A 15609-nucleotide genomic window follows, 5' to 3' on the forward strand; every position below is an offset into this window, starting at 1 on the left:
CCCAATAAAACTGCTAATCTATTATGAGGGTTATTTATTTAAAGACATTTTCAAGGCCAGGCAGTGGCTCATGGCTGTAATTCCAGCACTCAGAGAGGCCGAGGCAGGAAGATAGCTTGAGTTCGAGACCATCCTGGGCAACATAGCAAGGCCCTGTCCTCTACAAAATAATTTAAAAATGAGCCAGGCATGGTGGCACATGCCTGTAGTGCCAGCTACTCAGGAGGCTAAGGTAGGAGAATCACTTGAGTCCAGTTGTTCAAGACTGCAGCGAGCTATGATAGCACCATTTACTCCAGCCAGGGCAACAGAGCAAGACCCTGTCTGAAAAAAAGACAAAGGCACATTCAGGCATACAAACACCCAAAAAGCTTAAGAAATAATTAAAAACTGCTAAGAAAGAATTCTTATCTCAGAAAGACTTAGAATATATACTCTACCAAAATGAGTGGGAAAGCGAAAAATAAAAAAAGATGAAATCCCGGAAACAGAGAATCAGAATCAGGCATTCACAAAACAATGGCAACAGCCCTGTGAAGCAGGCCTCAAGTGCAACCACTCCAGATTAAAGCAAGAGTATGGATGGATAGCTAACTCAAAAAAAGAAAAAAAGGGGGTGAGAGGGGGAGAACCGAGTGATCAACTGATGTATTTAACTATGTTCAGAGAAGATTCACAGTGGACCATAAATGAAGCAGTTATTAACTCGGGAAAACACATTTGCTCAAGAACAATAATATAATCATACTGTTACTCAGTTGTAGATAATTTAAAAAAAAAAAACACTGAAAAAAGTTACCTTCATATAGCAAATTTCCTTAATAATAGATAAAAAGTTTTCAGAAACATACATACTACAAAGGCAAAAGGCCTTATAATATTCTGATTGAAATCAGAACTCAACAACATAACTGCCTGATTAGAAATGGCTGGAAAACTCATCAATAGCTAAGAAGTCAGATGTATCTTCAAGGAGCAGCACTTAGAAGTACTGTGGGTTAAAAAACCAGGGCTATCTTCTAATGTCTGCCTCGGTCTCTGATTCAAGAACAAAGATGATTTATAACACCAAAAGCACACAACTCAACAGCATGTATCATTAATCTATGCAAATATATATTCCAGAATTAGCATCCACCACCTCAGCTATAAACATCCAGCTTGAAGGGAATGTGAATCTCAAGGGGGTAGGGGCTCACAAAGAGAATCAGTTCTACCACTATTACCACTGCCACCTCTGTCGAGAATCACTTCTCCAGTGAATTGCTGACTTATGGAAGTGTACCACAGCCTCAGGTACACTGAGGTGGAATGTGGGACTAAAGATAAGATTGAATATCCCTAAACTGTAACATTAAGAAGTACAATGATCTAAGCTTTAAAGATTATCCCAAACACAGCATCATTATTTACTAGAGCCAAAAGGTAGAAACAACCCAAATGTCCAACAACAGATGAATGGCTAAACAAAATGCTGCACACACATAACAATAAAATAATATTTATTCACCCTTAAAAAGAAGGGTGGAGAAAGATACATTCTACAATATGAATGAACCTTGAAGACATTATTTTGAATGAGATAAGCTAGACAGAAAATAAATATTGTTATGATTCCACTTATAAGAGGTACCTAAAAACTAGTTAGATTCACAGAGACAGAAAGTAGAATGGTGGGTGCCAGGGCTAGAAGGAAGGGAGAATATGGACTTATTGCTTAATGGGTACAGAAGTTCAATTTGAGACAATGAAAAAGTTCTAGAGGTGGATGATGATGATGGTGACAAATGTACAACGATGTGAATGTAATTAATCCCAACGAACTGTATACTTAAAATGGTTAAGATAAAAATTTTTACGTTATGTATATTTACTACAGTAAGAAAAAAGATTCGCAGCAGTAGCACCAAACCAGCCACACACACACACACGCACGCACACGTACACGTGCGCACACACACACACACACACGCCATAGTATTTAACACATTTGAGATTAAACATCATCTATTAATACATACCCATAAATACTTCTACCATTACCGCTATTTTGTAAAAGTGGTCCACCACAGAAACGTAGAGATTTCACAGTATCATGATTGCTTCAAAAAATTTCAGAGATAGAAAAATACTTTCAAATTCATGGAGATTAGAGGTATTCACACTTAGAAATTCACCAGAGATGTCCTGGGACTATTTGGGGAATGAAGGCAGATAACGCTACAAACCTCTCTCCCACCTCACAAACACTTCAGTCAGCACAGTTCCTCCTTTATCTTTTTAAGCCTATCAGTTTTGTACATGAGACTTTATTTAAAGAAAGCAGTGCAAAGCTGTCTTAATTCTCTCCCCTCCCAATTCATTATATAAAATAGTGTGTCACTATTCTAATTCAATGCCTAAATTGAGATCAGAATTAAGTGATAAAGTCAGGGTCACAGAGATAACGACAATGCAAGGATAGAAATCCAGACTCCTAAATTTCTACCCATTGTTATTTCTTTTTAAAAACAAACTTTTATTATTTTTTTTAATAGAGACAGAGTCTCAACTCTTACACAGGCTGGAGTGCAGTGGTACACTGTAGCCTCAACCTCCAGGGCTCCATTGACCCTCCCACCTCAGCCTCCCAAGTAGCTGGGACCACAGGCGCATGCCATAACACGTGGCTAATTTTTCCTATTTTTGTAGAAATGGGGTTTTGCCATGTTGCCCAGCCTGGCCTCAAACTTCTGGGTTCAAGCAATCCTCCTGCCTCGGCCTCCCAAAGTGGTGGGATTGCAGGGGTGAGCAACTGTGCCCAGCCTCATCATTAATTCTAAGACAGCAACGTTTAAAAGACATAGTTCTCACAATTTAACCAACAGAAGAAGAAATTCTAAGTTTTAAGATAAAGTACTACTGAGAAGGCTCATCAAGAAATACGAGGAATATTAGTTACTAACTAGGGACCTTGAAACGTCTTTAAACTACTCCTAGATGTTCTATAGCACAATTGAGTCTGTCTGTTCCAATGTAATAAACAAAGATAAGGGAGATCCTAGAGATTCTCTTGGTCTAAAGAGAGCCCTTTAAACTTAAAACGTGTGGTTCCAAAACTCTTAAGCCCCAAAATGTTATCTGCATTCATCACTATTTATTTCCAGTGTTAACTTTTAAGCTAGTGTTTCTTCTTGACAATTGTGATATGCTATGAAGATAAAACGGCTGTTCTTTCAGAATAACAATTGTACTGAATATATTCTAAACGATTCAGTACACTGAGAACACTCAACCATAACTCACCATCACGAAAACACGAATGTTTAACAGAATATCTACTTCTGTTTGTCAAATTCATATACACAACATGATTTTAACACAAGGTGGCCACATTTATAAGAATATCCCTAGAGTATCAAAAAGATTTATAGTGTCTAGTAGAATCCAAACCTGATGAAAATTTAAAAGGTAGCCACACATTTTTCCTTTGCTTTTTCTTTGTACTCTTTGGCTATCCAGTTTAATCTTTCATTTTAAAAGCCAAGGGAAAAAATGTTAGTGGGTACAAGAGTCTCTACTATAACATGCATTTTCTGTCAAAAATATTTATAATTTTAATCAACGATAATTAAAAATCAAGGTTTCCTGTTCAGGTTGTCTCCTCATCCTCCAAGATCCCCCAAAAAATCCTTTTTTAAGGAAATAAGCAATAAACAAATTAAAAGAATTAAATTTCTGAATGCCTGAGAGTAGATCACAAAGAAAAACTAATCGATTTCAAGAGAAGGAACTCTTGTTTAAAAGATTGATCAGCTAACTACATAGAATGCAAGACCTTGTATAGACCTCACTTCAAATTATTAAAAATAAAAAAACTAATGAGGTCATCTGCTTATTTGACGACATTAAAGAATTATTTATTCTACTACATGTAGCAATGGTACTATGATTATGTCTTTAAAAAGCAGCTCTTATCTTTTATAAATGCACACTAAAATATTTATAGATTGCACAACATCTGAGATTTGGTTAAAACTAAGGGGTTGGAGGAAAAAATAAAACAACATTGGCCATGCTATTAACTGTTGAAGCTGTTAAAGCTGATTGACAGTAAAGACAGATTCATCTACCACTTTACTTTTGGATAGGTATGCAATTTTCCGTAATAAAAGGTTTAAAAATAAACAGAAAAAACTATAACCTATAACAGATGGTAGGAGGCAGGCATGCAGTGAATATGAGAGACAAATCATGGTCCCAATAGAACCCTGGATCAGAGAGAATTCATGGTCAGAAGAAATGAAGGCCTAGAAACCAGAGTTAATTAAACTTCTTTCTATAAGGCAGGTCTAGGCCAGGCGCAGTACCTCATGCCTATAATCCCAGCAGTTTGGGAGGCTGAGGCAGGAGGATCCCTGGAATCCAGGAGTTCAAGACCAGCCTGGGCAATATAGTGAGACCCTGCCACTTAAAAAAAAAAAAAGAAAGGTCTAGTTAATTCCACTTTTCCTCTTTACTCTTCCCTTAAAATAAAAAGGGGGCACGTCGTCAAAGAAAACAAACATATCTGGAGAGAACCAGGCTTCCTAAGGTGAATCTTGGCTCTACTAATTCTAGCATTGGTAACATTCCTGGCCTAAGTGCTAGCTCCCAAAATACTCACAGAAAAGTAAAGCCAAGCCCACCAGGTGATGATCCATAACCAAAGCTTCCATTCAAGAAACAATCAAGAACAAGACATGAAAAAAAAATTATAAGATGTGAAAAAAACGAATGAGAAACAGGTAAAAGAAAAACTGACCCTTGAGGAAATCGATAATTCAAACAACAGAAAAGAATTTTTAAATTCCCTATTTTATATCCAAAATTAAGAATAGAATCCTAAGAAAATGCCACAATCAACTCTTGGAAATTTAAACTGATTGCCAAGATTCCATAGAGGGAATGGAAAATAAAGAAAATCTCCCAGGATACAGAGTAAGAAAACAATGAGATGGAACACATTTTTTAAAAGTCTAAGATACAGGGGATACAGGCAGTCCAACATCCTAGTAACACAAGTTTCAGGAGAAGGTGATAGGAAAAACATGAAGGAATGTATCAAAAGGAAAGCAGCAGCAATTTTCCCAGAAAAAGAGATAGATGAATCTTGAAACTAAAAGGGTTAATCTGATACATGGGAAGATGATGCAATTTGAGGCTTATCCTCATATAATTACAGAATATCAAGAATAAAGAAAACATGCTAAAAGCTTCCAGTGAGAGAAACAGGTAATCTATAAATAACATCTCTGCTACAATTAAACAGATCTACACATGGTTCCCAAAACTTCTCTTGTGCATACGCTCACCAGAATGCCATTGTCCTTTGTCTTCACTTAACCTTCCCTGCCTTTCAAAATCCAGTAAAATCTTGTTCTTCTGGGAAACAGTTCATCAAGGAGGTTTTCTAAAATGATTTACCCCTCGTACACCTTTAATTTGACATTCAATCCATATTACCTTATGCCTTGCTAAAATTACAATAGCCAATTGTCATTTATTGGAATTTTATTTAAACTGTTGGTTCTCAGACAAAAAGAACACAGTCTTACAATTTTTTTTTTTAATCTTGCAAACGATCCTGCATCCAGGAGACATCAAATGCCAAGGAGATCTGAAACCAGATCCTGTGACATATCTTAACTTCATTAGCTTACTTATTTCATCTTATCTTTTCCTAAATTCATGAACAAGTTTTATATTCACATCCGTAATTATTAAAGTTCAAGGAAATTTTAGGAGAAAAAACATATAAATGTGAAGGGATATCTTATTTCAAAACTCCCACAAACTACAAGTTAAGTTTTTCTAATTGCAAGTACTCATCCTAAACAGAAACAACTGTTTTTAGTGCTTGATGGCAAACAACTCAGAGGAAGAGTACAAAAGGATATCTTTTGGAAGGGGCTGGGAAGGTAGAGGAGATAACGCTGTTCTAAGTAATAAAACAGTTATCTCTGACCAGTAACAATGCTAGTAGTTACCTATTCCTAACCCAGAACAATTGACCTGTACAATAAAAAACTTCCAACAAAGTCTGGGTCTAAAATTTTTACATACCAGAATCAAGCTCTAAAGATTCTACCATAAGGTAAAAATACCTATTACCACGTCCTTTCAAACTTTAAATACTTGCTGAGAAGAAACAAAGGATGAGAAATCTAGCTGGCTGTAGGTTTATTATAAAACATTAGTTAAGAACAAAACAAAAAATAAAACCTGAACTCAACTTTGGAAGAAAGTTTTTTCCACCCTGTGTTTACTATTTTTTAAAAAATTTTGCTCCATGAACTCCACATATATAAAGAAACTCCAGAGGGAAGACAGTACAAATAGATGAATGTTTTTCCAGTTCTAATTTAAGTCAGGTTGTCTTTCTCCTTGTCCAAAAAGGCTTTTAAAAAAGAAAGATCTGGTAAGTTTGGTGATTACTGCTATATCCTTTCCTTCTTAGACTTCCAACATATGGTTCAGCTAGTAACTAAGGTAACAGAAAGGGGCTATGTTAAAGAATTAGTTTTGCACTAGCTTTCACTACAAATTCTAAGAATAAGGAAGGAGGTTCTTTTAAGAATTGTTTCCTTGCTGCTGAAATCCTGACTAATTAATAAGTACTAAGTTTCCTTCCTCAGGATAGCCCCTACTTGATGTTTCAGAGAAGGTAAAAAGGGTGGGACTCTAGGCTGAGTTCTGACAAGAAGTGTAATTATGAACACCAGTCTAATAAAATTAATAGACAATTGAGAAAAATAAATTGTTACTACACTTTTTATTTAAAATATCTTTCATTCCCTCTAAGGTTACGAGTGAAAGTATAAGTGTATATATACATACACACACCCCACTCCCTTCTAGACATTGCTGTTTTAAAAATATTTTAAGCATCTCTTTTGCAAGACACTACCTTCTACCAATTTGTTACTGTTTGTAAATACAATGAATATCAAATTCTGAAAGAAGAGAAAATAGCAATAAAAGTGCCTCTTTGGGAAGAATAAATGTATTTTAAGCCTAATAAGGTCTAGATGCAAATTGTTGAGAAATTATTTTTTTTTAAAAAAATGTATCTGCCAGCTTTTTAATCATACCTTACACTACTTGCTTTATAGTTCTCAATATTGAAACTAGCTCAAAATTATTTTTATGGACATGGTTATAAAAGTACAGCCACTGGCCTTCATTTTCATGATAGGTTAGGATGAGAAATAAGAAGAGACTTTTTAATATTTCACATCACTTAGATTCAATTGAAGGTTAATGTAAAATATTGTTCTGAAGGTACTGCTTTATGTTAACTAAGATGCTCTAATAATATTTTCACTAAGATGCTACAATATCATTTCCATTGTTTAATTTAAAAATTCAGTAAATGAAATAACCACTGATATCTGTACACTCACATGTACACAATTCTTTCAATTTACTATGACATAGAAATCTTGCAGGAATCTAGCTTAATAAGATGGGACTCTATTTTGTCACTAAGTGGTGTAGATTTGTACAGTTGGACAGAAGACAGTTAAATTTCCTAAATGCAACTTGCAATTTAACTGGAACTCCAGAAGGAAAAGAATAAACAATATTCCCAGAGAGTTTAGTCAGAGAAATTATACTGACATCTCATAATTGGAAAAATTTATAAAATACAGTAACTTTAAAATCTTTGCTTGAGTTGAGCCTTTTATTTGATTACCAAGAATACTCACATGTGTGGGTTCTGAACTCCGGTAGGATTGGGATTCAGAGTAAACCTTGCTGTAGATTTGAAAGGTGGATTTGCAAAATTCAACTTCAGTGCTTTGCGTTTACCTGAGAAATAACAAATAAAAAGTAAAAGTTTCAAGTACTATAAAACAGGTACTATTCTGAGGGCATAAGAAAGTCACACCAAAAGGCAAGAGAACTTGCTTTAACAAACAGTTAATATAGGACAATATTTTGAAAGGCAATGAGAAATTTCTCAGAACTAAGAAAAAATAAAATAATCTAAAGTTGTTACTAACTACAAATCATTCACTAGGCTATGATACAATAGATAGAATGCTTATCACTTCAAGTTTCCATTATTCAGGGAAGTTAATACTTTTGCAAATGAAAATACTATTATAAAAATTAATTATCTCAGCAGATATACTGAAAATTTCTAAAAATATTACCATCTATCCAGTGTTACAGTTAATGCCCTCAGTTTAATAAATATCATTTTCCCTCACTTCAATGAATATAAACAACAGAATGAAGAATCTGAAAAATTGCTAAAAACATTACGGTAGAGTAAACTTCAAGTCAGTAATACAACTATTCTAAATAATTATTTCCGTGAAGCTGTTTCCTTAGGGTAGGAAGGGAAGAGGTACCAACGTTTTTTATTACCCAAGTAAAACAACCATTGTAGAAGGGCAGAAAATGCAAAAAAAGATCAAATATATTAAAAATGTAACATATACATCTATACAACACATAGGGTTAAGATTTTACATAAACTTATCAATCCAAGTACCTCAAAATAATCAGTTTACTATCTACTGCAGACTCTTTTCTATACATAGATACGGACATGTATTTTTTCACTACAATTGAAATCAGACCATGAAACTGCTTTGTAAAATGCTTTATTCACTGACATTTCTTTCTATATCAATAAGTCTTACAGAATCATTTATTTAGGACTTACAAGGATACCTTGTAACAGAACTGAATTTTTTACGCATTTGCAGCATATCTTGGTTTCACATTCACCTTAGGGACACTTTTTCCTGCGCTCACTCTCTAGAGTTTATTACACAATTAACTACTCAAAAAATATCTCTGCAATCCAAACACTTTCTGACCTCAGTGGATGAGGATTTAATAGAGGGTTCAAACTGTAAATGTGAGATCTGAAAATCTGACAGAGCCACACTGGATGCAGAAGATAGACAAGAGCACAGAGCTCCTTGCAATGGCCCCTAGATCAGATTTCAAAGATAAGCCTCCTTTCTACCAGATTATGTGAATTCTCACGACGACCAGACACATCCATTTTCAGAAATAAGGTTAGTACAGTATGACTTTTCCACATAACGTTGAGGAAGCACATTCAAACAATATGTGCAAAGGGTACACTAGGAAAAATAGCAGATATGACTGTATTAAAAAAAAAAAAAACTCTCAGTATATTACCAAAAAACAAAACTAAAAAAAAATTGAACCTTGGGAATATTCTTCCAATACAAAAATCAGTAGCTCTAAATATATAAAGACATCACACAAACCAAGAAAAATAGAAAAAAAGTGATAAAAATATGAGCAGTAAAGACAAATTAAGGGAAAATATAAAAAGACACTAACACCAAAAACATTTTAAGCTTTTGTTCAAGTGAAAATGGCAAAGTTTGAAGGTTTTATATTATATATACATAATGATAACATGATGATCAGAATGGCTGGGTAAAAGAATCACTAATAAGATATATTGCTGGTAGAAAAACTTTCTGTGAGAGGTTCAGCAATATACAAAAAAAAAAAGGTTTTTTTAGTAAATACGCTCTTTTACTTCTTGAAAATTTTTCTTTAGAAAATATTTAAAGATAGAGGATTACTCCCAGGTCTTGAAACCAAATGGAATTTGCCCTGGATAATACTCAGAGTTTTACCCATGCCTGATTTAAATGATTTTCATAATGGGATTTGGGATTTTTGAGCTGATAATATTTAGGTGAGATTTACATTTGAGTTAATACTGTAATGAGTCAAAATTTTGGAGACGCTGTGGTAGGGTAAATGTATTTTGCACATGGGAAGGATATGAATATTTGGGGCCCAGAAAACAGATTGCAATGGGCTCAATGGTGGTCCCCAAAGACACTAAGCTCCTAATCTCTGGAACTTGAACCTATGAATTACCTTAATATGGTAAATCATTTACAGAAAAAATTAAGTTAAGAAACTTTGCTATCACAAGTTGAAGAAAATCTTTACAAACTCCTCAAATCAAAAAACTGAGCATATGTCATGTAGTTTGTGTTTGAAACCATCTGGCACATCATCCATTATCTCCATGTGAAGAAAAATGAATATAAGACTAAAATAAAATGCAAGACAAGGACAGAACAAATAACTATTGTGAAAACTATCCAAAGAAAAACAAAAATTGGTCCTTTCTTCAAAGGCCCAATTTGACAGAATAGTAGCTAACTTTACCAGATAATAAAATATATTACAACAGTTAAAGCTTAAACTGTTTTCTTGAACATAAATATTTATACTGAATACACAGAGAGAGATTTTTTCAGCATTGTATTCACATTTAAATAAAAACTAAGTTGAAAGCTTTAAAGGCCATTAACTTCATAAACGTTTACCATGATTAACAGAATGTGATTTAAGTTACATAAATTAGATTTAAACACACTCTACACTTCAGAGACATCTGCAATTATCTTGAAAAAGTCCAAATTTATACTCTGATCATTTACTAACAAAATACACTAAGTAATTCTGTAAGTTTCGAAGCCTTTCCAAGCAAAGATCACTCAGAGCCTAAAACAAGTGCCAAGGAGCTTGGCACATGATCAAGTTACATTACCGGGTCTCATCTGTGTACCCCAACTCTTCAAATGCTTATTAGTTTAAGATGAACTTGTAAGGCAGTTTTGAGGAGGAAAAGGAAGGCCCCAAAATGTCAACCAAAGGTGAGACTCAAGAAAAGTAGAAAAATAGCTTTTACAATATTCAGGAGAAGCTGTTTCTGGCTATCTGGAGGCATGAGCTTTTTTTTTTTTTTTTTTAAAGGTATCTTCTCCTCTCCTATTCACTTTCTCTAAGTACTAGAGCCTCTACTGGGGCTGGGTCCTTCTCTCGTTTACTTCTTTTTTAAGGGTCCCTCAAAAAAATCAAAACTGAAAAGCAATCTGTCACCACGTATTCAGCTATTTTTAATGATAAAAAATTACAAGCAAATAAGACATTAATATGAATTTTTTTCAAAAACTTGAAACAACTTTCACAGGGAGAAAGGAGGGAAGTGATACTATAAATGACCTGTAAAGATTTTTAGATGCTAACAAAGATTGAAATATTTGTACAACAGGGTTTAAAATAACTGATCAAAAACATTATGAATTTGTGATTATAATAACCCCTTTGGTGGGATTGTCACATAATCAATTTCTAACCAGTCAACACAGATAAACATCGTCCCTTTAACTATAGCAGGAGAGAAACGAGGCATCAAACATCCTAAAATATTTATACAGAAGCGGTTTCCTGAGAGATTCTCTGTATACCTAAAACCTTAGATCTGTGCCTGATACAGAAAACACTTTCAAATGTTTATTGATTTGGGAATAAAGCTGACATGGACAGCCTCAGACAACTTAAGCCTATATGGTTATTGGCTGGAGTAAATCTTTGTTGTTTGCAACCAAGAACCCTGACTTAGGAAAACAGTACCTGTCCTCATCACACTTCCAAAGCACAGTTCTACCCCTCAAAGCAACTCTGCCTACCTTTTTTCATGCTATGGCTTGTTTAAAAAATGAGAACATTTGTTCAACATGCTGGGAAAATTAGAATTGCAGCTGGTCCAGAGGCTGGCCTAGGCATTGAGCAGTCCTGTCCCCACTCAGCCACTCCAAGGCTGAGGGCAACAATCTGTCAGAATCATCCTTGAAATTCTGGTTTCAAAACTCTGCCTTAAGAGAACAGCCAGCACCTTTCAAACAAGCTTTTCACAGCATCGGCACAGTGTCTTCCTCAAATTTCTCATGACAAAAGCACTCCCAAACATGGAATCATCAAGAATATTACGAACTGTAATCCTGAAGAAAGGGATTTGGTCAAGTGTACCCACATTCATTGAGGCCTAGGAATATCCTTTGTCTAGTTGTGAGCAACTCACTGACTCACAGAATATTGAAGTTGGAGGGAAGACACCTTCCAGGTTTATTTAGCTTTAAAAACAAGATGATAAAGAGCCCTGAATATTCTCCCTCCACTAACTTCTCAAGCAATACAAATCTTTTTAACATTGCTTTCCACAACCAGCTAAGCTGAGCATATAGTTTGCTTCAATCTTGGCCAAAAACTTCAACAAGGGCAGTTGAGAGTCCACTACTCAATACAAAATCTATGGAATCTCTGCAATCTAGGTTACCAAAAGCATCTCCCCTTCACATTTTACAGAACAGCAAAAGATGTCAGTCCCTCTATTAAGAGCCAGCATTATTTAGTTTCCAAAAACATCAGTATGTCCCTCAGGGAGAAACACTCTTTACACTGGGCTCACCTTACCATCCTCTCTCATCCTCAAGTCTGTTTCCATCAAATTGTAAACAATTTTCTGCTTTAAATTTTTAACTATCTTCATTTATCTTTGAACTCTGCAAATCACCTATAACAGTACCTCAGACAAAAACAGCAGTTCGACAAATATTTATTAAATTAGAATTATTAGTAGATTGTTTTTCTTATCAACATTTCACAGCTCCCCCCACAATGGGCTTGTTTTGTTTCATTATATCATAGGAAGGCAAGATTCTGTTACCTGTATGGTCAGAATCAGAGAACTAGAATCACTAGAATCCTCCCGCCCAGCCTGTAAGAATGGAGACCATCTCTACAATATTTTAGCCAATCTGCATATCTTCAACACCACTGATATCACCATTTTCAATAGCCTTTGTTTAACATCTGTTGTAGTAATAGCAAAGTACTTTATTGTTCATGGTAATGAAGATCACTGAAGGATCTACAATAGCTGCCTCTAGAGTATAGCTTTTTTGATATAATGCTGAGTTCACTGTAGGTTATTTGGTAGATTGTCACAAAAATAACCACCAAGGAATCACAGCTCCCTGAGTCCATACCCATCTGCAAAGGGACCTTGCTGCTCCTTCCATAAATAGGTGAGGTCTATTTCCCTACCTTTTGAATCTGGGCTGGCCTTGGGGCTTGATTTAACCACAATATTATAGCAGAATGAATACTGTATGACTTCCAAATCTAAGCCCTTTATGAGGCCTTGTAGCTTCCACTTTCCCCCTCCTGGAAAGCTGCCCTGAGTTTGAATGTGAAGCAGCTCAGTCTGTTCTCCTTGATGAAAGACCACATGGAACAAAAGGCCCAGCAGTCCCAGTCTTCCTAATAGACCTACTAAATACATATAAGCAAGCTCAGGTGAGACAGAACTACCACCCAACTAATGAAAAGAATCATAAAAATTAAATAGTTGCTCTTTTAAGTCAACTACTCACATGCAAAAGGAGCCAGGAAGGAATAATCAAAAAGCAATCTGAATCAATCCCTTTTAGGGAACACCCACTGACACCACAGGGTATTCCCTAGAACCAACCACACAAAAAGGAGAAAACTGGAACTGCAGTGTACAAGTCATTCATAGAATACCTTTAAGAATATTGGTATTTGACTTACAAGTATTCAGAACATCACATCGCAGAGAGGGGAGCTGTCATTTAAATTCTCATTTCTTCCTTGGCTCTCACTGTTACTACCTCACTTTCTAAACAGAAACATTACCTGGAATATTTTTTTAATTATCTGTAATCACTGGTTATGAAATGAGTAACCCACAATTCCAACTATGCAAAAACAATTTCAGAAATGAGGAAATAAAGTGGTAGAAAAGAACTTACTTTCATTCTCTTTTCTCCCTAAATTACTACAGTAATGAGAGACCTAATATTTCATAAGCTCAAAAGAAAAAGAGATGTTAGGTCAGGCACGGTGGCTCATGCCTGTAATCCTAGCACTTTGGGAGGCTGAGGCGGACGGATCCCCCTGAGGTCAGGAGTTCGAGACCAGCCAGGCCAACATGGTTAAAACCCCGTCTCTACTAAAAATACAAAAATTAGCCAGGCGTGGTGGCAGATGCCTATAATCCCAGCTACTCGGGAGGCTGAGGCAATAGAATCGCTTGAACCCAGGAGGTGGAGGTTGCAGTGAGCTGAGATCGTGCCATTGCACTCCAGCCTGGGCGACAAAAGTGAAACTGCATCTCAAAAAACAAATAAATAAAAATAAATAAATAAAAAGATATGTTAGACTCGCAATATCAGGTATTCCATATATCCATGTATTAAGTGACCTGCTATCAGCTAATATTATATTGCCCTTATCTCCCCCCACTGGCAATCTTTGATACATAGGAGTGAGCAATTACTAAAAAATTCATAAAATCTCACTCAGAACTTTGAACTCTCATCAATAAAGCACTGTTATTCATCCACACAGCTAAGCACTTTGGAAACTAGATGGTTCTGAGTTCAAGAAATCAAGTAAATATCCCAACAGCAACTTTTAGCACATTTTACACTTTTGTGTGTAAAATGGATTTTTAGAAAGCCCAATATAATACTTTACACAACAACAAGTGCAGAAATACCACAATTACAAATAAGTTATATGCCAGGCAGTGGAGATGAACAATAGATAAGGTAGCTGACCCCTCCACAAAGACTGTTTTGTTGGGTATTCTGCCAAAAAATTAAAAAGAAATGTGAGGCCAGACATGGTGACTCACGCCTGTAATCCCAGCACTTTGGGAGGCCAAAGCAAAAGGATCATCTGCACCCATGAGTTCAAAAGCAGCCTGGGCAGCATAGTGAGATCCTGTCTCAAAAAAAAAGAAAAAGAGGCCGGGTGCGGTGGCTCACGCCTGTAATCCCAGCACTTTGGGAGGCTGAGGCGGGCGCATCACGAGGTCATGAGATCGAGACCATACTGACTAACATGGTGAAACCCCATCTCTACTAAAAATACAAAAAAAATTAGCCGGGCGTGGTGGCGGGCGCCTGTAGTCCCAGCTACTAGGGAGGCTGAGCCAGGAGAATGGCGTGAACCTGGGAGGCAGAACTTGTAGTGAGCTGAAATCGCGCCACTGCACTCCAGCCTGGGCAACAGTGCTAGACTCCCTCTCAAAAAAAGAAGAAAGAAAAAGAAATGTACAAGGAGGTTAAAGGGTAGGAATAGGGAAGAAAATTTTTTTCCTAGATGTCAAATGATCACCACTGAAAATACTAATACCAGTGAAACACTAATCAAGATAAAAACAGGAATATTTCTGTGGTCTAGTACACTACACATCTGTGAAACCAGGATAAAAACAGTCTGCTACTTGACAGTACTGTTAAGGATTAATATACCTTAAATACGCTATAATAGTTGGCAAACAGTAGACATGAAAAGTGGTAACTACTATGATATTAGTTATAAGTATATATTAAAACCTAATTGAGAAATTATTAAATTCTCTAGAGAAGAAAACTGGAAAATGTTTGTTTGATAGCGTTTAAACCAACAAAATATATTAGCAACAAAGAATTCAGCTTGCTTTGTAAATTTGTTTAAAACCACTTCCCCATAAAAATCCTATTCCTATCCTAATCCAGGATCCTTCCTAATTCTACTAAATTAGAAACCAGAAAAATCAATATAGACTAGCAGTGCCAATCGGCCTAGTTTTGAAGCTCAACTCTGCTACTTACTAGCTATATAATATCTCTTGGGTAAATGACTTCACCTCTCTGCCTCAGCGCCATACCTGCCAAATGGGATTAACATTACCTTCCCCATAGGGGCACTGTG

The 15609-nt window shown here is 35.8% G+C and overlaps 1 protein-coding gene across 4 annotated transcripts in view; it reads right to left on the reverse strand.

The window, feature by feature from the left end:
• The window catches only part of MAP2K4 (mitogen-activated protein kinase kinase 4), a 125299-nt gene that overhangs the window by 80788 nt on the left and 28902 nt on the right, over positions 1 to 15609 (reverse strand). For 3 of the 4 annotated variants that reach the window (XR_010117955.1, XM_055258037.2, XM_055258036.2), the window contains one exon: positions 7731 to 7833. The exons of the other annotated variant lie outside the window; for it this stretch is intronic. Coding sequence is in view for 2 of the 3 variants with exons in the window: in XM_055258037.2 (XP_055114012.1) it covers positions 7731 to 7833 (103 nt within the window). In the remaining variant the exon portion in view is untranslated. The remainder of the gene's footprint in view (positions 1 to 7730; positions 7834 to 15609) is intronic. 4 annotated transcript variants of the gene reach the window in all.

This window comes from Symphalangus syndactylus, chromosome 20 (assembly GCF_028878055.3).
Source record: "Symphalangus syndactylus isolate Jambi chromosome 20, NHGRI_mSymSyn1-v2.1_pri, whole genome shotgun sequence".
NCBI lineage: Eukaryota > Metazoa > Chordata > Mammalia > Primates > Hylobatidae > Symphalangus > Symphalangus syndactylus.